The following is a 26443-nucleotide window of genomic DNA, read 5'->3' as shown; positions in this document are numbered from 1 at the left end:
GATAGAGGGATGGATGGATGGATGATAGAGGGATGAATGGAGGGATAGAGGGAGGGATGGATGGATGATAGAGGGATGAATGGAGGGATAGAGGGATGGATGGATGATAGAGGGATGAATGGAGGGATAGAAGGAGGGATGAATGGAGGGATAGAGGGAATGAAGGAGGAGATAGAGGGAGGGATGAATGGAGAGATAGAGGGAGGGATGGATGCATGGATGATAGAGGGATGAATGGAGGGATAGAGGGAGGGAAGGATGATAGAGGGACGAATGGAGGGATGAATGGAGGGATAGAGGAGGTGATGGATGCATGGATGATAGAGGGATGAATGGAGGATAGAGGGATGGATGCATGCTTATAGGGATGCATTCTTGGCTAGAGGATCTTTATGATGTCATGATAGAGTTATGCCTTTCTTTCATCCAGTGCTTTCATCATCTTTCGCATTCCTTCATTCCATCTTTCATCTTCCCACTCTTTCATCCATTCTTTCAGCCATTCTTTCACTCTTTCTTTCATTCATCATTCATCACTCTTTCATCCATGTCTTTCACTCTTTCTTTCAGTCGTTCAGTCACTCTTTCATCCATCCTTTCACGCTTTCTGTCATCCATTCTTTCACTCTTTCATCCATTCTTTCACTTCTTCCTTTCATTCATTCATCACTCTTTCATCCACTCTGTTCACTCTTTCTCATTCATTCATGTCATCACTCGTTCATCCATTCTTTCATCCCATTCTTGTTCACTCTTCCATCAAAAAACGAGAAAAAACCCCCCCCCCGCCAGCGGCAGGCATGAAGATAGATCAATAGCTTGCATCATTGCTGTCTCACTCTTTCGTGTCATGTCTTTCATCACACTTCATCCATCCTTTCAATCTTGCATCATTCACCCTCTGAGCGGATGAATGAGGGATAGAGGGAGGGATGGATGCATGATGATAGAAGGATGAATGGAGGGATAGAGGGAGGGATGGAGGGATGATAGAGGGATGAATGCAGGGATAGAGGGATGGATGGATAATAGAGGGATGAATGGAGGGAATGAATGGAGGGATAGAAGGAGGGATGAATGGAGGGATAGAGGGATGAAAGGAGGGATAGAGGGAGGGATGAATGGAGGGATGAATGGAGAGATAGAGGGAGGGATGGATGCATGGATGATAGAGGGATGAATGGAGGGATAGAGGGAGGGATGGATGATAGAGGGATGAATGGAGGGATGAATGGAGGGATAGAGGGAGGGATGAATGGAGGGATAGAGAGATGAATGGAGGGATAGAGGCAGGGATGGATGGATGATAGAGGGATGAATAGAGGGAGGGATGGATGGATGAATGGAGGGATGAATGGAGGGATAGAAGGAGGGATGAATGGAGGGATAGAGGGATGAAAGGAGGGATGAATGGAGGGATGAATGGAGAGATAGAGGGAGGGATGGATGATAGAGGGATGAATGGAGGGATAGAGGGAGGGATGGAGGGATGATAGAGGGATGAATGGAGGGATAGAGGGAGGGATGGATGGATAATAGAGGGATGAATGGAGGGATAGAGGGAGGGATGGATGATAGAGGGATGAATGGAGGGATGAATGGAGGGATAGAAGGAGGGATGAATGGAGGGATAGAGAGATGAAAGGAGGGATAGAGGGAGGGATGAATGGAGGGATGAATGGAGAGATAGAGGGAGGGATGGATGATAGAGGGATGAATGGAGGGATAGCGGGAGGGATGGATGATAGAGGGATGAATGTAGGGATGAATGGAGGGATAGAGGGAGGGATGGAGGGATGATAGAGGGATGAATGGAGGGATAGAGGGAGGGATGGATGGATAATAGAGGGATGAATGGAGGGATAGAGGGAGGGATGGATGATAAAGGGATGAATTGAGGGATGAATGGAGGGATAGAAGGAGGGATGAATGGAGGGATAGAGAGATGAAAGGAGGGATAGAGGGAGGGATGAATGGAGGGATGAATGGAGAGATAGAGGGAGGGATGGATGCATGGATGATAGAGGGATGAATGGAGGGATAGAGGGAGGGATGGATGATAGAGGGATGAATGGAGGGATGAATGGAGGGATAGAGGGAGGGATGGATGCATGGATGATAGAGGGATGAATGGAGGGATAGAGGGATGGATGGATGGATGATAGAGGGATGAATGGAGGGATAGAGGGAGGGATGGATGGATGATAGAGGGATGAATGGAGGGATAGAGGGATGGATGGATGATAGAGGGATGAATGGAGGGATAGAAGGAGGGATGAATGGAGGGATAGAGGGATGAAAGGAGGGATAGAGGGAGGGATGAATGGAGAGATAGAGGGAGGGATGGATGCATGGATGATAGAGGGATGAATGGAGGGATGGATGATAGAGGTATGAATGGAGGGATGAATGGAGGGATAGAGGGAGGGATGGATGCATGGATGATAGACAGATGAATGGAGGGATAGAGGGAGGGATGGAGGGATGATAGAGGGATGAATGGAGGGATGAATGGAGGGATAGAGGGAGGGATGGATGCATGGATGATAGAGGGATGAATGGAGGGATAGAGGGATGGAGGGATGAATGGAGGGATGAATGGAGGGATAGAAGGAGGGATGGATGCATGGATGATAGAGGGATGAATGGAGGGATAGAGGGATGGATGGATGGATGATAGAGGGATGAATGGAGGGATAGAGGGAGGGATGGATGGATGATAGAGGGATGAATGGAGGGATAGAGGGAGGGATGAATGGAGGGATAGAGGGAGGGATGGATGGATGATAGAGGGATGAATGGAGGGATGAATGGAGGGATAGAGGGATGGATGGATGAATGGAGGGATGAATGGAGGGATAGAGGGATGGATGGATGAATGGAGGGATGAATGGAGGGATAGAGGGAGGGATAGAGGGATGAATGGAGGGATGAATGGAGAGATAGAGGGAGGGATGATAGAGGGATATATAGATACACGACAGATAATAGATAGATAGAGATAGAATCATAGATAGATAGAGGGATAGAATCATAGATAGCTAGAATCATAGATAGAATCATAGATAGATAGATAGATAGAATCATAGATAGATAGATAGATAGATAGAGAGTTAGAATCATAGATAGATAGAGGGATAGAGATAGATAGATAGATAGATAAATACTGGATCTCAATGTTGGTGAAAGAGTCAGATTCATTTGTTTCCATAAAACTACTATAAAGAAATGAGGAAAAAAATACAAATACATTTTTTTTTTTTTTTTTTTATCTTCACCACCTTGGATTCAAACCAGCAACGTTCAAAACTTGTGTCCAGCAACCTCCTGGCTTTCCAAGCTGCTCTAGCTGTTGAGCCACTAGGATTGATGATGTCAGAGAGAGGATTTCACATAAATGAACCTACAATGCAGTCTCTTACACAGCAGATTACACAGGACACAGCTCCATTGTACAGAGCAGCATCTCTATGTCCTGTATTCTAGTGGGAGAGGAAAAGAGGATTTTTTTTTCTTCTAATAAAGTTACTAAAAATAATAAAAAAAAATAGAATAATGTAATTTTATTGCACTTTTTTATAAAATAATAAACATCACAAATCAGCAAATAACATGGACATATTTGGTGTCCCTGTAATCGTAATGACCTGAACAACACAGCGATCAGATTATTTATGGGGATCGGTAAATGGCGGGAAAAAAAGGCGCAATTTATTATTTTTCTTTATTAAAACCCATAAAAAATGTAATAAAAATGGATCACCTGAGGCTGTGTTCACACATAGCGTAAATGCGGCATTTTTTCTGCAGGTGTCCGCGCCACGAGTGCAATAACAATGTTCTCTGATTATTGCGTGTTTGCGGTATTTTTTATACATTGTCCCCCTTATTTGATACATGTTTGATGCTGATGTGAATCCTGAAGCTTATAAAGAAAGAAACACCAAATCCGCAGAGTTCAGCGGCGTCTTTCCACTCACCAGGAGCGGAGATCTCAGGACGTCTCATCCACTTTGCTTGGACAATTAGTCCATATTCACATGTAGTGTAAATGCTGCATTTTTTTCCTGCTGTTTTTTTGCACATTTATTCTGCTGTGTTTAATTTTCAGGGGGGGGGTTCTCTGTAGGTTTCTATGTGGAGCTTAAAAAAAATGCAGGAAAAAGCTTCTCTGTACAATAAAAACACTTAAAAACGCAGATTCACATCTGAACCAAAAACGCATTAAGTAATGGAGAAAAGGCTGAAAAAATGCAGCAAAAATGGAAAAAACAGAGAAGATTGTTATTGTGTAGTTTGGTGCAGGCAGAAACAAAAAGAAACAGAATTTATGCAACGTGTGAACACGGATTGATAGGCACAAATAAGCAACATGTCATATAGTGACACAGAAATATAAAAAAATTCTGACTGCTATAAATATGAATGAACAGTCCGGGGCATCTGCTGAATGACCCTTACTTCCAAATGGGTGTGGCTAGGGGTGTGGCTAGGGGCGTGGTCAAAATTTGCCGCGACACGCTGCGCGCGCCGCATACTTTGTCCCTCTTTCCTTTCTTGAAAAGTTGGGAGGTATGCCTTTGGGCCCTTTTTTCTTGATTGGATACAAGGGAGTGTTACAGGGGGAGGACCTTTGTACTAGAGCCCCTGCTTCCACATATACTCTTATATCTCTGGTCAGGGCCATTGATTTGGCTGGACTTAAGGGATACTGTTTTAAACAAGGAGGAGTGGAGCCTTCTTTTTAATTTTATCATGACTGGGGGAATAGGAAGCCGACCAACATCAGTTTTTCCCTTTGCCCATACAATGTCTGGCACTTGTTGCATTGCTATGTCTTCACTAGTTCTGGTATCGGACTCTCTCGCAGATTTGGACATGTACACCATTGCTGCAATCTTGCACAAGTGTTTGTCAGAGAGGGGACTTGTGACTGTAATATCTTCTGGGGTGTATTGTATGGTAGCCTGGATAGCACTTAACACATCAGCCCCCAGCAAATTCATAGGAGTATTTTCACTAACAATAAGCTTTGTGAGAATTTCCTGGCTATCTTGTAATCTCAGCTTCATCTGTTTTGTCAAGGGAGTTTCAGACACCAATCCCTCCACCCCGACACACTCCACAGTCTCGTCACTCACCAATCCCTCCACCCCGACACACTCCACAGTCTTGTCACTCACCAATCCCTTCACCCCGACACACTCCACAGTCTCGTCACTCACCAATCCCTCCACCCCGACACACTCCACAGTCTCGTCACTCACCAATCCCTCCACCCCGACACACTCCACAGTCTCGTCACTCACCAATCCCTTCACCCCGACACACTCCACAGTCTCGTCACTCACCAATCCCTCCACCCCGACACACTCCACTGTCTCGTCACTCACCAATCCCTTCACCCCGACACACTCCACAGTCTCGTCACTCACCAATCCCTCCACCCCGACACACTCCACAGTCTCGTCACTCACCAATCCCTTCACCCCGACACACTCCACAGTCTCGTCAGTGATCATCTCTGACTTTATCAGGTCTTTATGTACCACAGTGCCGGCTGCCCCAGTGTCAATTAAAAATTCTGCCTCCTTCCCCCCTGGCATTGTTATGGTCATAAGTAAGGTGGGACCAGGTCCTGAGGGAACGAAAACAGGGTACACATTTGTCACTGGGTTGCCAGTTTCCTAGGTCAGAGGCAAGGGAGGAGGGAAGTCAGTCTGCTCACTCTCCTTTTTGGAGTTTTTGCACTGTCTGGCATAATGTCCATTCTGTCCACAATTCCAGCACTGTACGGTCGCTCGGTCACCTGGTGCCCCCCCTCTCTGCTTCTACTATCTTCCTTGTGCTCTAGCATACATAACTGGTCGCTTGCATTTTGTCAGTTCAACCCCCTTAGCTACTTGCAGAAGGTCTGTTGGGTCCATGTTTCTCCACTCAGGTCTGGCTGTCTGTACTGCTTCTCGTAAAAACTTATTCATACCGTCAATGAATGCATTCATCAATATTTTGATATCAAGGTCGTTTCTTGCACTGTACCCCATGTCTGTCCACTTCAGCTGTAACCTCCCAAAGTACGTCTCTATACTCTCCCCTTTTTGCTGTGTCACGTCAGTCATCAGTACAGACTGCTCTGTTTGTTTCTTTGTAGCCCATCCTTTCAATGCCTCACAGTACGTCATTCCAGACCTCTCAGACTGAACATCCATGATCCATGATTGCTCCTTTATCATATCAGTATGTGATTTAATTATGTGTCCCAGCACGTCACCTGCCTTTGCAGTCACCAAACTCTCGAGGTCTGCCCAAGTGCATTTATAAGTCACCTGTATTGTCTGTATTTGCCTGTAAAATGGGAAAGGTTGGTTTTCAGGGTCAGGTAACTGTTTCAACATAGCTAGCTGGTCAGAGGGGCTCCAGGGATGATATTCCTGTGTCTGTCTGATTCTTGTGACCTTCCTCGGTCGGGATGTATCTGATTTTTTTGTACTGGTCCCAGCGCGTTCTTTCCTTTCCTCACCGTCAGCTTCCTCCCCAAATCTCAATTCCTTCACTACCTCTGTCTCAGAGTCAGCGTCCTCTGTCATCACATGTGATCTGGTTCGAACAGGATTTAGTGCAATCTGCTTAGGGCGAGTAACATTACACGTAGCACAAGTACCTCTCCAGTCTGGGTTTTTCTGACTACAATGTTTACAAGTCCATTCATCTGGTCTGGGTTTCTGCTTATATGAAGGGGGGGCGGTAGCAGTCACAATTCCTGCTTTTGGTGCATTAAAACATTCATAATACACCTTATCTCCCGCTGTGGTCTCTTTATATCCACAATGCTGCACCTCTTCAGCCACACGACACCATTTATTTACTTGTTGCTCTACCCTCTTATCTTTTATCCAACCTCTCTTTTCTTCCCTGAATCTGTGCCATTTCTCAACATCCAAACATCCGTACTCTGGCATGTCTGCCTTTCTGAGTATTGGTCTGACATTTTTCACTGCTTCTTTGCCTTCTCTTTCTTGCACTATCTGTTTGGCTGTTTTGGATCCTGCTGGAGCCCCACGCTGCACACTGAACAAGTTGCCCATGGCTTCAACTTATTCCCACACAGCCCACCTTTCTGCAAATGCCCTCTCAGTGTCCCTGAACCTTGTTAACAGGCCACACGTCTCCTGGCAAGTCAGAATGGGCTCTCAAGTGGTAGCAAGAAGGCTAAATCAGCATTCACTCTCACCTGCTACACTTGTAGGGCGTATTGGGAAGGGTTAAAAAACACCTCTCACCCAATAGACCAGATGACTAAAGCAGGAAGGACCAGGTGTGATAGTCCTCTCACCTACTAGACCACCTCCATGTAAGTGGGAAGACCAAGCATTTTAGTGCTCACTCATTACTACCGCTTAGGGTTGTTGTCTTACTGAACAATTGTAACTGTTTGCAATTCCACTCACCTTGAGAAAAGCCCCATTTCAAACAGCTGAAAACCATCACAAAAGCACAATGCTGCATCCAGCGTGCCTCACTGTGGGGAGGGGGATCTTCTTGTGATGGATGTTGGCTCTCAGGACTCTAACTTGGCGATTTACTGTGACCATCTTCCCTTTGAACTGGTTAATTCTCTGGACAGCTCCATGCTATTCAGTTATCAGTGCTTCTTGTTCCAGATTTGCTCCACCCTAAGTTTTCATGATTGAACACCCTGCCCGACCTTGCACTTCCTTCACAGAGTATTCCGCTGTCAGCCTTTTGTCCACCTCTCTCATCTGCTACGTCTTCATAATGTATTGTTATTCCATGTACCGACCTCTGGCTTCCCACAGACTCTGCTACTTTCCTGTACTGAACAAGAGTTTTCAATAAAAACACTCAAATCCAGACCCAGATCGTTACATTGACTTTCCGCTAAACAAACCTCTTGGATTTCTGTCTGAAAAGTTCCACTTTGGTTTCATCACACAAGAGGTTTTCCCACAGGCTTTTCTCAGACTTGATGGAGTTTTTGGCGAAACATCACCATACTTGAATGTTTTTCTTTGTAAAAAAAAAAACGCTTCAGTCTTCCCCCACACTCAGGCCGGACATGTGAAGAGTACGGGACACAACCAGGACTGGCCAAAAATTCCTGGGGATCCTTTAATGTTGCTGTGGGCTTCTTGGCAGCCTCCCAGAGCAATTTTTAAGGGATGTCTATGTAATGTCACTGTTGTGCCAAATTTAAGTTCCTTCTTGATGACGTCTTTACAGTGTCCATAGTATATGGGGTCTGGAAACTGGTGACTTTCCACAGTGCGATGCCTATGCTGTGTTGTCAGCTCTTTATGGCTTCTGTTATAAAATACAGCTAAGAAAATGTAAAAATAATTCATTATCAGTGAAACTTTCTCTGAGGTTAATCAGAATTGCTGTAAATGATGGGGGCCAAGCGCTGATATTGTGTAAAATGGGGAAAAGTGATTGGAGATGTGCTCAGAATCCACCAATTATGCAGCTATGTTCACACTTATGTAACACACTTTTATTTTGTCAGTGGATTTATGAGTGACATAAAGTGGAAAAGTTCTGAAATGTTTTTGTGGTAGGATTTTCATTTACCTGTTATTTTTCCCGAGGCGTGTAAACTTTTTATATCTACTGTATGTATATATATTTTTTACTTGAAAATTAACAGAGCAATGTTTTAATAGAAGCACTATACCATATCCACAATGACCTGGAGAGAAGCTTGTATTACCTGTGCCATGTCTCCCATTCACCGCCCTTGTGGCCGGTGGAGGCCTTTGCAGATGTGTCTGAAAAGATGACTTCTCACTTTCTACACAGGTACCAAGTCAAGAATGGGTGATGGGCATGACCTGGCGAACCTCCATCCAGGAGCCCTGCTCTACCGAGCAGCCGAACACCGTTACCTGCCCACCATGGCCGATGCCTTAGCACACGGTGCGGATGTGAACTGGGTGCACAGTGAGGAGGATGGCCGCACACCCCTTATACAAGCCGTGCTCTCTGTAAGTCTCTGTCTCCATGTACTGGCCGCTGTCCGGCCCGTCACTCACACGTCGCTTTTCTCACCTCCAGGACTCGCTGGTTGCCTGTGAGTTTCTTCTCCAGAATGGGGCAAGTGTTAATCAGGCGGACAGAGATGGGCGCGGAGCCCTGCATCATGCCACTCTCCAGGGCTTCACGGGGTAAGGGTCACTCCATCTGCTGATATCGGGTGGGGGGCTCACATGGAGGACTCACACGGGGGGCTCACACGGGTGGTGCCCACAGGGGGTGCTCACATGGGGGTGCTCATATGGGGGCTCACAAGGAGGGCTCACACAGGGGGGTCCCACGGGGGGCTCACATGGGAGGCTCACATGGGGTTATCACACAAAGAGCTCACACAAGGTCTTACACAGGGGGACTTTCATGGCAGGCTCTCATGGGGGGCTCACATAGGGACGTTCACACACAGGGAGGGCTCGCATACTGGAAGGGCTTACCTATGGGGAGTTCCCACACATTGGGAGGGCTCTCCCGAGGGGGGCTCTCATAGGGGGCTCATACAGGGAGGCTTACACACAGGGTGCTTACACGGGGTGGGCTCACAGGAGGCTGCTCATACAGGGGGCTCACACGGGGAAAGCTCATATGGGGAGTTCACACAGGGGGCTCACATGGGGTGCCTGTATGAGGTGCTTACATGGGGTGCTCACAGCTTCCTCTGCTCATGTCTGCTTGCTCACATAGGTTGGCCTGTCTCTTCCTGAAGCGGGGCGCAGACATCAATGCTCTGGACACTGATAGGAAGGACGTCCTCTCTATCGCCATAGAAGCTGCCAACGCCGACATCGTCACCTTGTAAGAGTTTATAAGTACACTGGCGAAATGAGTGCAGAATGAGGGGAGGTGGTGCAGCAGGAGCACAGTGATGTCATCACTGGGGTGTGGCCTGTATATGAGAGGTGTGGTCTCATATCTGATCACATGTCATTATATCAGTGATGTCATCACTGGGGTGTGGCCTGTATATGAGAGGTGTGGTCTCATATCTGATCACATGTCATTATATCAGTGATGTCATCACCAGGGGCAGGGCTGTCTATAAGGGGCATGGTCTCCTATCTGATCACAAGTCATATCAGTGATGTCATCACCAGGGGCAGGGCTGTATATAAGGGGCATGGTCTCCTATCTGATCACAAGTCATTATATCAGTGATGTCATCACCAGGGGCAGGGCTGTATATAAGGGGCGTGGTATCATATCTGATCACAAGTCATTATATTAGTGATTTAATCACCAGGGGCGGGGCTGTATATAAGGGGCATGGTCTCCTATCTGATCACAAGTCATTATATCAGTGATGTCATCACCAGGGGCAGGGCTGTCTATAAGGGGCATGGTCTCCTATCTGATCACAAGTCATATCAGTGATGTCATCACCAGGGGCAGGGCTGTATATAAGGGGCATGGTCTCCTATCTGATCACAAGTCATTATATCAGTGATGTCATCACCAGGGGCAGGGCTGTATATAAGGGGCGTGGTATCATATCTGATCACAAGTCATTATATTAGTGATTTAATCACCAGGGGCGGGGCTGTATATAAGGGGCATGGTCTCCTATCTGATCACAAGTCATTATATCAGTGATGTCATCACCAGGGGCAGGGCTGTATATAAGGGGCATGGTCTCCTATCTGATCACAAGTCATTATATTAGTGATTTAATCACCAGGGGCGGGGCTGTATATAAGGGGCGTGGTCTCCTATCTGATCACAAGTCATATCAGTGATGTCATCACCAGGGGCAGGGCTGTATATAAGGGGCGTGGTCTCCTATCTGATCACAAGTCATTATATCAGTGATGTCATCACCAGGGGCAGGGCTGTATATAAGGGGCGTGGTCTCCTATCTGATCACAAGTCATATCAGTGATGTCATCACCAGGGGCAGGGCTGTATATAAGGGGCGTGGTATCATATCTGATCACAAGTCATTATATTAGTGATTTAATCACCAGGGGCGGGGCTGTATATAAGGGGCATGGTTTCCTATCTGATCACAAGTCATTATATTAGTGATTTAATCACCAGGGGCGGGGCTGTATATAAGGGGCATGGTTTCCTATCTGATCACAAGTCATTATATTAGTGATTTAATCACCAGGGGCGGGGCTGTATATAAGGGCCATGGTTTCATGTCTGATCACAAGTCCTTAGATCAGTCCTGTCAGTGATGTTGAGGACAATGAATGTCATGATTTTACTCTTTTAGGCTGCGATTGGTCAAGATGAGGGAAGCTGATATTGCACTCGGACAATCAGGTGAGCGCTCAGATGCATCTCTAGAAGCGGAATTGGATCTCTAGCTGCCGTCTACCAGATATAGTGAGAATAAAACTCACCATACAGACATGACAGCAACAGAAAAGTATGTGCCCCCCCCACATCCACCTTTGGGGGTTTTTCTGTCCTCATCTACATCCATAGACAGTAATATGGAGGAAAGTATGTGCGCCCCCACATCCACCTCCGGGGCTTCTCCGTCCTCATCTATATCCATAGACAGTAATATGGAGAAAAGTATGTGCCCCCTCCATCCACCTCTGGAGTCTTCTCTGTCCTCCATCTACATCCATAGACAGTAATATGGAGAAAAGTATGTGCACCCCCACATCCACCTCCGGGGGCTTCTCCGTCCTCATCTACATCCATAGACAGTAATATGGAGGAAAGTATGTGTGCCCCCCACGTCCACCTCCGTGGCTTCTCCGTCCTCATCTATATCCATAGACAGTAATATGGAGAAAAGTATGTGCCCCCTCCATCCACCTCTGGAGTCTTCTCTGTCCTCCATCTACATCCATAGACAGTAATATGGAGAAAAGTATGTGCACCCCCACATCCACCTCCGGGGGCTTCTCCGTCCTCATGCACATCCATAGACATTAATATTCCCCCCCACATCCACCTCCGGGGGCTTCTCTGTCCTCATCTACATCCATAGATATTAATAGCCCCCCCACATCCACCTCCGGGGGCTTCTCTGTCCTCATCTACATCCATAGACATTAATAGCCCCCCCACATCCACCTCCGGGGGCTTCTCTGTCCTCATCTACATCCATAGACATTAATATCCCCCCCCACATCCACCTCCGGGGGCTTCTCTGTCCTCATCTACATCCATAGACATTAATATCCCCCCCACCTCCACCTCCGGGGGCTTCTCCGTCCTCATGCACATCCATAGAGATTAATAGCCCCCCCACATCCACCTCCGGGGGCTTCTCTGTCCTCATCTACATCCATAGACATTAATATCCCCCCCCACATCCACCTCCGGGGGCTTCTCTGTCCTCATCTACATCCATAGACATTAATATCCCCCCCACCTCCACCTCCGGGGGCTTCTCTGTCCTCATCTACATCCATAGACATTAATAGCCCCCCCACATCCACCTCCGGGGGCTTCTCTGTCCTCATCTACATCCATAGACATTAATATCCCCCCCCACATCCACCTCTGGGGGCTTCTCTGTCCTCATCTACATCCATAGACATTAATATCCCCCCCACCTCCACCTCCGGGGGCTTCTCTGTCCTCATCTACATCCATAGACCGTAATATAAAGATGATAAACCTCTGTACCACAGCAAAGAAGTCATTTAAAATATATATCTTTATTAGAACAATTACAGTTAAAATGTAAATAGTACAAATAGTGGTCAGCAGGTGGCGCCAAAACACCACATAGAGATGACTGCGACATAAAGTATTTATTAGTGCTAAGATCCTCATCTATCCATCCCCTGCAGTGACTCTATAGAAACGTGTAATAACAGCCAGGAGTGGTCTGGAGGTGTCAGCAGTGCAAGACTGCCGTCACCAAGAGAAGGAGAAGCTTAGCAAATAACATACAGTAAACAGAAGTCATATAGCAGTGTATATCTCGTGTAGGTATATAAGGTATATAGGTATATAAGGGCGCCGACACAATTGGGATTATTTCGTCTTTATATTCTAGTCTCTGTATAAAGCAATTCTCCATGAGTATAAGTAGAGATTTCAATTTATTTATTTGAAATGTACTTTTTGTTTGCTCATTTATTATTATCCATAGACATTAATATGCAGAAAAGTATGTGGCCCCCACATCTACTTCCGGGGGCTTCTCTGTCCTCCATCTACAGCCATAGACATAAATATGGAGAAAAGTATGTGCCCCCCCCCCCACATCCACCTCAGGGGGCTTCTCTGTCCTCATCTACAGCCATAGACATTAATATAAAGAACATGAATTTCATAGAGTTCAGTGGTGGATGTACGGCTCAGCATTGTGCTTGGTGATGTACGGCTCAGCATTGTGCTTGATATACGGCTCGGCATTGTGCTTAGTGATGTACGGCTCGGCATTGTGCTTGGTGATGTACGGCTCAGCATTGTGCTCGGTAATGTACGGCTCAGTATTGTGCTTAGTGATGTACGGCTCGGCATTGTGCTTGGTGATGTACGGCTCGGCATTGTGCTTGGTGATGTACGGCTCGGCATTGTGCTTGGTGATGTACGGCTCGGCATTGTGCTTGGTGATGTACGGCTCGGCATTGTGCTTGGTGATGTACGGCTCGGCATTGTGCTTGGTGATGTACGGCTCGGCATTGTGCTTGGTGATGTACGGCTCAGCATTGTGCTTGGTGATGTACGGCTCGGCACTGTGCTTGGTGATGTACGGCTCAGCATTGTGCTTGGAGATGCGCAGCTCGGCATTGTGCTTGGTGATGTACAGCTCGGCACTGTGCTTGGTGATGTACGGCTCGGCATTGTGCTTGGTGATGTGCGGCTTGGCATTGTGCTTGGTGATGTGCGGCTTGGCATTGTGCTTGGTGATGTACGGCTCGGCATTGTGCTTGGTGATGTACGGCTCGGCATTGTGCTTGGTGATGTATGGTGCGGCATTGTGCTTGGTGATGTATGGCTCGGCATTGTGCTTGGTGATGTACGGCTCGGCATTGTGCTTGGTGATGTATGGCTCGGCATTGTGCTTGGTGATGTACGGCTCGGCATTGTGCTTGGTGATGTACGGCTCGGCATTGTGCTTGGTGATGTACGGCTCGGCATTGTGCTTGGTGATGTACGGCTCGGCATTGTGCTTGGTGATGTATGGCTCGGCATTGTGCTTGGTGATGTACGGTTCGGCATTGTGCTTGGTGATGTACGGCTCGGCATTGTGCTTGGTGATGTACGGCTCTGCATTGTGCTTGGTGATTTACGGCTCGGCATTGTGCTTGGTGATGTACGGCTCGGCATTGTGCCTGGTGGTGTATGGCTCGGCATTGTGCCTGGTGGTGTACGGCTCGGCATTGTGCCTGGTGGTGTACGGCTCGGCATTGTGCCTGGTGGTGTACGGCTCGGCATTGTGCCTGGTGATGTACGGCTCTGAATTGTGCTTGGTGGTGTACGGCTCGGCATTGTGCCTGGTGGTGTACGGCTCGGCATTGTGCCTGGTGGTGTACGGCTCGGCATTGTGCCTGGTGGTGTACGGCTCGGTATTGTGCCTGGTGGTGTACGGCTCGGCATTGTGCTTGGTGGTGTACGGCTCGGCATTGTGCTTGGTGATGTACGGCTCGGCATTGTGCTTGGTGATGTACGGCTCGGCATTGTGCTTGGTGATGTACGGCTCGGCATTGTGCTTGGTGATGTACGGCTCGGCATTGTGCTTGGTGATGTACGGCTCGGCATTGTGCTTGGTGATGTACGGCTCGGCATTGTGCTTGGTGATGTATGGCTCGGCATTGTGCTTGGTGATGTACGGCTCAGCATTGTGCTTGGTGATGTACGGCTCTGCGTTGTGCTTGGTGATGTACGGCTCTGCATTGTGCTTGGTGATGTACGGCTCTGCGTTGTGCTTGGTGATGTACGGCTCGGCATTGTGCTTGGTGATGTACGGCTCGGCATTGTGCTTGGTGATGTACGGCTCGGCATTGTGCTTGATGATGTACGGCTCGGCATTGTGCTTGGTGATGTACGGCTCGGCATTGTGCTTGGTGATGTACGGCTCGGCATTGTGCTTGGTGATGTACGGCTCGGCATTGTGCTTGGTGATGTACGGCTCGATACTGTGCTTGGTGGTGTATGGCTGTTGCAGCTGCTCAGCCATGAATCTCCTGGCATGCTCATGAGTTTGTTCTGATGCTTCCAGAGAAGGTTTGGACTCTGTACTTATGGGGTCAGCAGAGCAGTGGGGTCTTATCTGCCCTAGGCTTCTCAGCACTCGGCCTCCGCTCTGTAATGTTATGGGGTCAGCAGAGCGGTGGGGTCTTCTCTGCCCTAGGCTCCTCAGCACTCGGCCCCCCGTCCCCGCACGGCTGAGGTGCTGCGGTTACTTTCACCTCCCAATACTATCACTCACAGGTGATGGGGGAAGATTAAGGAGGAAGAAATGTCAGGAACGGACTTGTGACACCAGGGGCTTCTATTACAGGACGCGCTGGTATCAGTGAGCTCTGCACCACTGGCAGCTCTGTCACATGGTAGTATAGGTAAATGGCATGGCTGGGGGGCCGGATGGGAGATATTCACCAGGGTGCAACAGAGCTGGAGGTTATACACTGGGTGGAGGGGACATCAAGGAGCCAGACATTATAGACCAGTGGCTCCTATTACAGGATGCGCTGGTATCATTGAGCTCTGCACCGTCGGCCACCAGACAGCATGGTGGAAAGGGGGGGGGGGGACAATGGGGTTCCAATTTATAATACTTTACTCCATTCAGTGTGTAACAGGACAGATTTTCACATAGAGATAAAAAGTGTGAAACAAAGATGACCGCGCTCACTCTTTACAGTTTGTGGCTTATTGAAATGAAAGCAGAATCAGAAAAGTGACGCGTTTCGGCTTCAATGACTTTATAGACACTGTATCTAGGGAAGAGCAGACCTGTGGAAGTTCAGGTTCGCCAGGTTAACCTCGACTTTAGTTAAAAGTTTGGTTCGGGACTTGACCCAAACTTGACCCTGGAACCCATAAAAGTCAATAGAGACCCAAACGTGTGTGCTATAATATGGCTATAAAATGGTCGTAGTAAGAGCTAAGAGCCTGCAGAGGAAGGAAAAAGGGGGACAATTACGTTGTAAACAAATGTGGAAAGGGAATAAATAAATAAAAGAATGAGGTGAGTTTTGATAACCAGCTAAGATAAAGCAGACAGCTGGGGGCTGGTATTATCAGGCTGGGAAGGTCCATGATTATTGGGCCCTTTCCAGCCTAAAAATAGCAGCCCACAGCCACTCCAGAAGTAGTGCATTGATTTGATGCTCCAATTCTGGCGCTTTACCCAGCTCTTATTGATTACCCTGCTGCTATGGCAACAGGATAATACTTTTGGAGTTGATGTGATCTGTGAATTGACACAACCCACAGTCCAGTTAGTAATGGAGAGGAGTCTCTCAGACACCCCCATTACTAACCCAGTAAGTAAAGAGTTAGAAAACACAGACACGAACACAAAGTTTATTTCAATAAAGACTCCACTACACTCCCACGTTCACCGATTTATTAACTCAAAAGAAATCCTGGAGATTTCTATGTAATCCAATGGTTTAAAGTCCCACGATGCCCATCAAATCCTTTGGAGCTTTGTTCTGAGAACTAGGCTCCAGAGATCACTGCTATCAGCGGTAGGTACAAGCATGAGAAAATCTAGGCCTTTAATTTTTTGAGCAGTGTATATACAGTTAGGTCCAGAAATCTTTGGACAGTGACACAATTTTGGCGAGTTGGGCTCTGCATGCCACCACATTGGATTTGAAATGAAACCTCTACAACAGAATTCAAGTGCAGATTGTAACGTTTAATTTGAAGGTTTGAACAAAAATATCTGATAGAAATTGTAGGAATTGTCACATTTCTTTACAAACACTCCACATTTTAGGAGGTCAAAAGTAATTGGACAAATAAACCAAACCCAAACAAAATATTTTTATTTTCAATATTTTGTTGCGAATCCTTTGGAGGCAATCACTGCCTTAAGTCTGGAACCCATGGACATCACCAAACGCTGGGTTTCCTCCTTCTTAATGCTTTGCCAGGCCTTTACAGCCGCAGCCTTCAGGTCTTGCTTGTTTGTGGGTCTTTCCGTCTTAAGTCTGGATTTGAGCACGTGAAATGCATGCTCAATTGGGTTAAGATCTGGTGATTGACTTGGCCATTGCAGAATGTTCCACTTTTTTGCACTCATGAACTCCTGGGTAGCTTTGGCTGTATGCTTGGGGTCATTGTCCATCTGTACTATGAAGCGCCGTCCGATCAACTTTGCGGCATTTGGCTGAATCTGGGCTGAAAGTATATCCCGGTACACTTCAGAATTAATCCGGCTACTCTTGTCTGCTGTTATGTCATCAATAAACACAAGTGACCCAGTGCCATTGAAAGCCATGCATGCCCATGCCATCACGTTGCCTCCACCATGTTTTACAGAGGATGTGGTGTGCCTTGGATCATGTGCCGTTCCCTTTCTTCTCCACACTTTTTTCTTCCCATCATTCTGGTACAGGTTGATCTTTGTCTCATCTGTCCATAGAATACTTTTCCAGAACTGAGCTGGCTTCATGAGGTGTTTTTCAGCAAATGTAACTCTGGCCTGTCTATTTTTGGAATTGATGAATGGTTTGCATCTAGATGTGAACCCTTTGTATTTACTTTCATGGAGTCTTCTCTTTACTGTTGACTTAGAGACAGATACACCTACTTCACTGAGAGTGTTCTGGACTTCAGTTGATGTTGTGAACGGGTTCTTCTTCACCAAAGAAAGTATGCGGCGATAATCCACCACTGTTGTCATCTGTGGACGCCCAGGCCTTTTTGAGTTCCCAAGCTCACCAGTCAATTCCTTTTTTCTCAGAATGTACCCGACTGTTGATTTTGCTACTCCAAGCATGTCTGCTATCTCTCTGATGGATTTTTTCTTTTTTTTTCAGCCTCAGGATGTTCTGCTTCACCTCAATTGAGACTTCCTTAGACCGCATGTTGTCTGGTCACAGCAACAGCTTCCAAATGCAAAACCACACACCTGTAATCAACCCCAGACCTTTTAACTACTTCATTGATTACAGGTTAACGAGGGAGACGCCTTCAGAGTTAATTGCAGCCCTTAGAGTCCCTTGTCCAATTACTTTTGGTCCCTTTAAAAAGAGGAGGCTATGCATTACAGAGCTATGATTCCTAAACCCTTTCTCCAATTTGGATGTGAAAACTCTCATATTGCAGCTGGGAGTGTGCACTTTCAGCCCATATTATATATAGAATTGTATTTCTGAACATGTTTTTGTAAACAGCTAAAATAACAAAACTTGTGTCACTGTCCAAATATTTCTGGACCTAACTGTATACACACACACACACTGTATATAGTATACAGTGTGTCCACCCATATCCTGTATACACCGCACCTGTATACAGTGTGTCCACCCATTTCCTGTCCACCGCCATTAACTTGAGAACGGCGGCAGCTATAGGCATAGAAGTGGTGTCTAGGTATAGTAAAGTAGCCATGCGCTACACAATGAAACCACCTATAGCGCCACCTGGTGGAAAACAACGGAGTTAGCATTTTTATCTCGAAAACGGAATGAGATACAGAAAAAAAGTGAATTACTAAGTTGTAGGGCATCATCAATTCAATACGAATCGACACCTTGCATACAGAAATGCTGCGATTACAACGTGTAAAACTCACAAGGCTGCGGACGTGAAGCGACACCTCATGGAGACCTCCTACAAGTCATTGGGTATGGTGGCTGTGTGTCCTCCGCTCACCTGACCTGACCCCATTGGACTTCTTTCTGTGAGGTCACATCAAACAGCAGGTGTATGCGACCCCTCCACCAACATTGCAGGACCTACGACGACGTATCACAGATGCTTGTGCAAACGTGTCACCTACCATATTGCACAACGTGCAGCCAGATACAGTATGCTGTGCAGAGGCCAGATGTGCATTGCAGCCAGATACAGTATGCTGTGCAGAGACCAGATGTGCATTGCAGCCAGATACAGTATGCTGTGCAGAGGCCAGATGTGCATTGCAGCCAGATACAGTATGCTGTGCAGAGGCCAGATGTGCATTGCAGCCAGATACAGTATGCTGTGCAGAGGCCAGATGTGCATTGCAGCCAGATACAGTATGCTGTGCAGAGGCCAGATGTGCATTGCAGCAAGATACAGTATGCTGTGCAGAGTGCAGATGTGCATTGCAGCCAGATACAGTATGCTGTGCAGAGGCCAGATGTGCATTGCAGCAAGATACAGTATGCTGTGCAGAGGCCAGATGTGCATTGCAGCAAGATACAGTATGCTGTGCAGAGGCCAGATGTGCATTGTAGCAAGATACAGTATGCTGTGCAGAGGCCAGATGTGCATTGCAGCAAGATACAGTATGCTGTGCAGAGGCCAGATGTGCATTGCAGCCAGATACAGTATGCTGTGCAGAGGCCAGATGTGCATTGCAGCCAGATACAGTATGCTGTGCAGAGGCCAGATGTGCATTGTAGCAAGATACAGTATGCTGTGCAGAGGCCAGATGTGCATTGTAGCTGACGGGGGCCACTAATGAGCGCCATATGCGTGACCAGCATTCAATGTTTTTTTTTGGGGGGGTGGGTCATGGGTTTCATATCATAGCATTTCTGTATGCAAGGTGTGGATTCATATTGAATTGATGAGGCCCAAAACTTTGTAATTCACTTTTTTTCTCTATCTCGTTCCGTTTTCGAGATAAAAATACTAACTCCGTTGTTTTCCACCAGGTGGCGCTATAGGTGGTTTCATTGCTTAGTGCATGGCTACTTTACTATACCTAGACACCACTTCTATGCCTATAGCTGCTGCCGTTCTCAAGTTCATGGCGGTGGAAAGGATAAGGGTGGACACACTGTGTGTGTGTGTGTGTGTGTGTGTGTGTGTGTATGTATGTATATATATATATATATATATATATATATATATATATATATTATATACCGTGTATATAATATATATATTATATATATATATATATATATATATATATATATATATATATAACACACACACACACACACACACACACACACCCTATTTGCAAATTCCACAGTGTTAAGAGATTGTTCTCATATGAAAAAGGCAAATCAAACACATAGTCATAAAAAAAAACCGGCCCTGCAGATATTGAAGGTGATTAAAAAACACCACCAAAATGACGCTACCACATTAGACTTGAATACGTGTTGATTGTTGTGGTCGCAACGTTTAGGTTGATTCTTAAAATGCATCATAATTCAGATCTCTCAGATTATATAGATGGCCGACTACAATCTGACAGTCCGGTAAGTAGAAGAATTCCGGCAGGAAATTGGCTCAGTCACAATGGTGGATGCCTAACACTCAGATCTACCGGCCTCAACCGTATGTACATATATCCGATGTAAGTGGGACCCCCCCCCCAAAAAAAAAAAAACCGGAACAATCAGTACAGCTACATAGTGTCAGCAAACCAAGAGCGGGAAAAAAAAATATAGACCTATCATGTACCAGATCAGGACTACAAGATTCAATTTATGCATCAAAATATTGTTGAAGTATGAACTAAATATTGAATATGGTCAGCAAACCGGAAGAAAAATAATCTATCCCCGTGTATGGATCATATGTTATAACACGTCTGGAACCGCAATATCAAATATTAATGCCACACCAGATAGAAAAAGCTTTGTCCTACAAAGGCTGGGATGTCCATACATACAATAGGAGAAAAATCAATGTGTAGCAATATATCGTGTAAATAAAAGGATACAAATCCCTATATATATATATATATCTACAGTTAGGTCCAGAAATATTTGGACAGTGACACAAGTTTTGTTATTTTAGCTGTTTACAAAAACATGTTCAGAAATACAATTATATATATAATATGGGCTGAAAGTGCACACTCCCAGCTGCAATATGAGAGTTTTCACATCCAAATCGGAGAAAGGGTTTAGGAATCATAGCTCTGTAATGCATAGCCTCCTCTTTTTCAAGGGACCAAAAGTAATTGGACAAGGGACTCTAAGGGCTGCAATTAACTCTGAAGGCGTCTCCCTCGTTAACCTGTAATCAATGAAGTAGTTAAAAGGTCTGGGGTTGATTACAGGTGTGTGGTTTTGCATTTGGAAGCTGTTGCTGTGACCAGACAACATGCGGTCTAAGGAACTCTCAATTGAGGTGAAGCAGAACATCCTGAGGCTGAAAAAAAAGAAAAATCCATCAGAGAGATAGCAGACATGCTTAGAGTAGCAAAATCAACAGTCGGGTACATTCTGAGAAAAAAGGAATTGACTGGTGAGCTTGGGAACTCAAAAAGGCCTGGGCGTCCACGGATGACAACAGTGGTGGATCATCGCCGCATACTTTCTTTGGTGAAGAAGAACCTGTTCACAACATCAACTGAAGTCCAGAACACTCTCAGTGAAGTAGGTGTATCTGTCTCTAAGTCAACAGTAAAGAGAAGACTCCATGAAAATAAATACAAAGGGTTCACATCTAGATACAAACCATTCATCAATTCCAAAAATAGACAGGCCAGAGTTAAATTTGCTGAAAAACACCTCATGAAGCCAGCTCAGTTCTGGAAAAGTATTCTATGGACAGATGAGACAAAGATCAACCTGTACCAGAATGATGGGAAGAAAAAAGTTTGGAGAAGAAAGGGAACGGCACATGATCCAAGGCACACCACATCCTCTGTAAAACATGGTGGAGGCAACGTGATGGCATGGGCATGCACGGCTTTCAATGGCACTGGGTCACTTGTGTTTATTGATGACATAACAGCAGACAAGAGTAGCCGGATGAATTCTGAAGTGTACCGGGATATACTTTCAGCCCAGATTCAGCCAAATGCCGCAAAGTTGATCGGACGGCGCTTCATAGTACAGATGGACAATGACCCCAAGCATACAGCCAAAGCTACCCAGGAGTTCATGAGTGCAAAAAAGTGGAAAATTCTGCAATGGCCAAGTCAATCACCAGATCTTAACCCAATTGAGCATGCATTTCACTTGCTCAAATCCAGACTTAAGACGGAAAGACCCACAAACAAGCAAGATCTGAAGGCTGCGGCTGTAAAGGCCTGGCAAAGCATTAAGAAGGAGGAAACCCAGCGTTTGGTGATGTCCATGGGTTCCAGACTTAAGGCAGTGATTGCCTCCAAAGGATTCGCAACAAAATATTGAAAATAAAAATATTTTGTTTGGGTTTGGTTTATTTGTCCAATTACTTTTGACCTCCTAAAATGTGGAGTGTTTGTAAAGAAAAGTGTACAATTCCTACAATTTCTATCAGATATTTTTGTTCAAACCTTCAAATTAAACGTTACAATCTGCACTTGAATTCTGTTGTAGAGGTTTCATTTCAAATCCAATGTGGTGGCATGCAGAGCCCAACTCGCGAAAATTGTGTCACTGTCCAAATATTTCTGGACCTAACTGTATATATATATATATATAATTGCCTTATTCTGTCTGCCTGTCTGTCTGTCTTGCTCCAAAATTGTGTCCTTACTGCGACATGTCCTTACGGTGACAAACAGTGGATTGGCCGCTGGCCTCGCAATGGCCCCGCCCCCCGCACTGATTGGCCGCTCGCCTCGGCTCCTCCCCCCTGCATGGATTGGCCGCTCGCCTCGCCTCGGGTCCGCTCCCCCCGCACGGATTGGCCGTTCTCCTCGCCTCGGTTCCGCCCCCCAGGCTCCGCCCCCCACACGGAATGGCTTCTTGCCCCGAGGTGAGCGCATCAAGGTCCTGCAGCGGCGGAACACACACACACGCACACACATAAGAACAGACACACTCACTCACATCACACTCACTTTCACACTCATACTTTTAATTTAATTAGTTTAATGTAGATAAATGTAAGGTCATGCACTTGGGTAGAGGAAATAACATTTCTGATTATGTACTTAATTGTAGAACACTGGGTAAAACAGGCACAGAAAAAGACTTGTGTGTATGGGTGGATGGTAAACTTCACTTTAGTGGCCAGTGTCAGGCAGCTGCTGCCAGGGCTAATAAAATAATGGGATGTATTAAAAGAGGTAGAAGTGTTCATGAAAAAAATATAGTTCTACCTCTGTACAAGTCACTAGTGCGACCGCACTTATATACTGTGTACAATTCTGGTCACCGATATATAAGAAGGACATAGCTGAACTGGAGAGGGTGCAGAGAAGACCACCAAGATTATTAGAGGAATGGGTGGGCTGCAATACCGAGACAGGAAAAACGAAGGCTTAGGGGGATCTAATCACAATGTATAAATATATGAGGGGACAGTACAGAGACCTTTCCAAAGATCTTTTTACACCTAGGCCTGCGACTGGAACACGGGGGCATCCGCTACGTCTTGAGGAAAGAAGGTTTAATCATAATCACAGAGGAGGATTCTTTACTGTACGAGCAGTGAGACTATGGAACTCTCTGCCGCATGATGTTGTAATGAGTGATTCACTACTAACATTAAGCAGAGCCTGGATGCCTTTCTTGAAAAATGTAATATTACCAGTTATGTATATTAGATTTTATGACAGGGTATTGATCCAGGGAACTAGTCTGATTGCCGGATGTGGACGAAGGAAGGACATTTTTTCCCCATTGGAGCTTGTTTGCCACATTGGGGTTTTTTGCCTTCCTCTGGATCAACATGTTAGGCTACGGGTTGAACTAGATGGACTTAGAGTCTCCCTTCAACCTTAAAAACTATGAAACTATGAAACTTTCACACTCACACTTTCACACTCACACTCACACTTTCACACTCACACTCTCACACTTTCACACTCACACTTTCACACACACTCTCACACTCGCACTCACACTTTCACACTCACACTTTCACACTCATGATGACAGGTTGAAAAAGTTAGATATGTTTAGCTTAGAAAAAAGACGTCTCAGAGGAGATCTCATTTATATGTATAAATACATGTGTGGTCAATATAAAGGACAGCGCAGGACTTATTTCTTCCGAAGACAATACTAAGGACCAGGGGGCACTCACTGCGAGTGGAAGAAAAGCGATTCCGACAGCTAAATAGGAAAGGGTTCTTTACAGTTAGAGCGGTCAGACTGTGGAATACACTACCACAAGAGGTAGTAATGGCAGATACTATAACAGCTTTTAAAAAAGGGCTGGATGATTTCCTCAGTACACAACATTGTTGGTTATAAATGACTTAGTGACCAAATGTAGCACTGGTGGAGGAAGGATGAACTAGATGGACCTAGGTCTTTTTTCAACCTTAGTAACTACCGTGTTTCCCCGAAAGTAAGGCCCTGTCTTACATTAATTTTACCCCCAAAAGTCCCACCCTGCCTTACTTTCGGGGGAGGCCTTACATTGGAAAAAAAATGACAATCCTCCCCCCTGCAGCCTCCCCATTGTTTGAGATCCGGCATCCACCCCTTCCTCCCCCCTGCAGCCTCCCCATTGTTTGAGATCCGGCATCCACCCCTTCCTCCCCCCTGCAGCCTCCCCATTGTTTGAGATCCGGCATCCACCCCATCCTCCCCCCTGCAGCCTCCCCATACAGTGGTTCTGCCCCCCACTCTGCCACCACACACACTGACACATACGGTACCGGTACAGCCCCACACGGCACCCACACACATATCGTACCGGTACCGTACACACACACACACACACTGACACATACAGCCCCATACGGCACCCATACACATACCGTACACACACACACACACACAGAGTTTCGGAACTTACCGAAATCGGAGCGAGCCTGCAGGCGGTGACGTCGCGGCTGATTTCGGCCAATCAGCTGCGAGCCGGCTGACTGGCCAATCGCAGCTCGAGCTGAGGGCCAATCAGCTGCGAGCCGGCTGACTGGCCAATCGCAGCTCGAGCTGAGGGCCAATCAGCTGCGAGCCGGCTGACTGGCCAATCGCAGCTCGAGCTGAGGGCCAATCAGCTGCGAGCCGGCTGACTGGCCAATCACAGCTCGAGCTGATGGCCAGCAGGGAGCCTTGCGGGGGCCATTCACCGGAGGCGGACCACGGGTGGCACGAGACTGGAGAAGGCCTGGATGGAGCGAGGGAACAGCGGCAGCGGTAAGTTCCTGTACTTTCCCCAGGGACCCCCACCCATATGCGGCCTTACATTACGCCGCGACCACCACCCATAGGCGGCCTTACATTCCCCGGCCCCCCCGCTACCCTGCCTTACAATCGGGGGGTGCCCTACATTGGCGGACCCCCCCGAAACCCCCACCCTGCCTTACTTTCGGGGGGGTCCTACTTTCGGGGAAACACGGTATGTAACTATGTAACACTCACACTTTCACACTCACACTCACACACTTTCACACTCACTCACTTTCACACTCACTCACTTTCACACTCACTCACACTTTCACACTCACTCACACACTCACACTTTCACACACACTCACTCACTTTCACACTCACACTTTCACACTCACACACACTCACACTTTCACTCACACTCACACTCACTCACTCACACTTTCACTCACTCACACTCACACTTTCACTCACTCACACTTTCACTCACACTTTCACACACACTTTCACACACACACTTTTACACTCACACTTTTACACTCACACTTTCACACTCACACTCACTTTCACTCACACTTTCACACTCACACTTTCACACTCACACTCACTTTCACACTCACACTTTCACACACACTCACACTTTCACACTCTCAGTCTCACACTCACACTCATACTTTCACACTCACTTTCACACTCACATCAGATCGCATCCACGTCCTGCAGCGGCGGAACACACACACCTCACACACACATCAGATCGCATCCACGTCCTGCAGCAGCGGAACACACACACCTCACACACACATCAGATCGCATCCACGTCCTGCAGCGGCGGAACACACACACGCACACACATAAGAACAGACACACACATACACACACATCAGATCACACTCACTCTCACACACACCTCACACACACATCAGATCGCATCCACACACTCACAACATCCCGTGATATCGCTTGCTTCTCGGCGGCGATACTGTGCAGTGATCTTCCAGGACCTGCCGGAGAATCACATGGCCGGAAGCATGTGGTATCTCCGGATGTTGTGAGTGTGTCAGCGCGTATGTGCGATATCGTCAGTGTGTGTGTGTATGCGATCGGATGTGTGTGAGTGTGTGTGAGTGTATGCGATCGGATGTGTGTGAGTGTGTGTGAGTGTATGCGATTGGATCTGTGAGTGTCGGCAGAGGAGCACGGCGTGCAGCACAGCTGCTGGGACCGCCCACCGGTGGGCACAGGGAGAAGTGGGGTGTGTGTGTGAGTGTATGCGATCAGATGTGTGCGTGTTTACTGTCTGATGTGTGACTGTGGAGCACGATGGGGGGTGCACAGCATGGGGG

At 46.7% G+C, this 26443-nt stretch overlaps 1 protein-coding gene across 2 annotated transcripts in view; it reads left to right on the top strand.

Annotated features, from left to right (window-relative positions):
- Positions 1-26443, top strand: part of ACAP1 (ArfGAP with coiled-coil, ankyrin repeat and PH domains 1) — a 417361-nt gene that overhangs the window by 383937 nt on the left and 6981 nt on the right. For both annotated transcript variants that reach the window (XM_075346777.1, XM_075346776.1), the window contains 4 exons: positions 8818-9002; positions 9073-9182; positions 9730-9840; positions 11261-11310. In XM_075346777.1, the coding sequence (XP_075202892.1) occupies positions 8818-9002; positions 9073-9182; positions 9730-9840; positions 11261-11310 (456 nt within the window). The remainder of the gene's footprint in view (positions 1-8817; positions 9003-9072; positions 9183-9729; positions 9841-11260; positions 11311-26443) is intronic.

The sequence above is a fragment of the Anomaloglossus baeobatrachus genome, chromosome 4 (genome assembly GCF_048569485.1).
Source record: "Anomaloglossus baeobatrachus isolate aAnoBae1 chromosome 4, aAnoBae1.hap1, whole genome shotgun sequence".
NCBI classification, from domain to species: domain Eukaryota; kingdom Metazoa; phylum Chordata; class Amphibia; order Anura; family Aromobatidae; genus Anomaloglossus; species Anomaloglossus baeobatrachus.
Note: the sequence above shows the minus strand (reverse complement) of the source record. Positions and strands in the feature narration are given on the sequence as shown.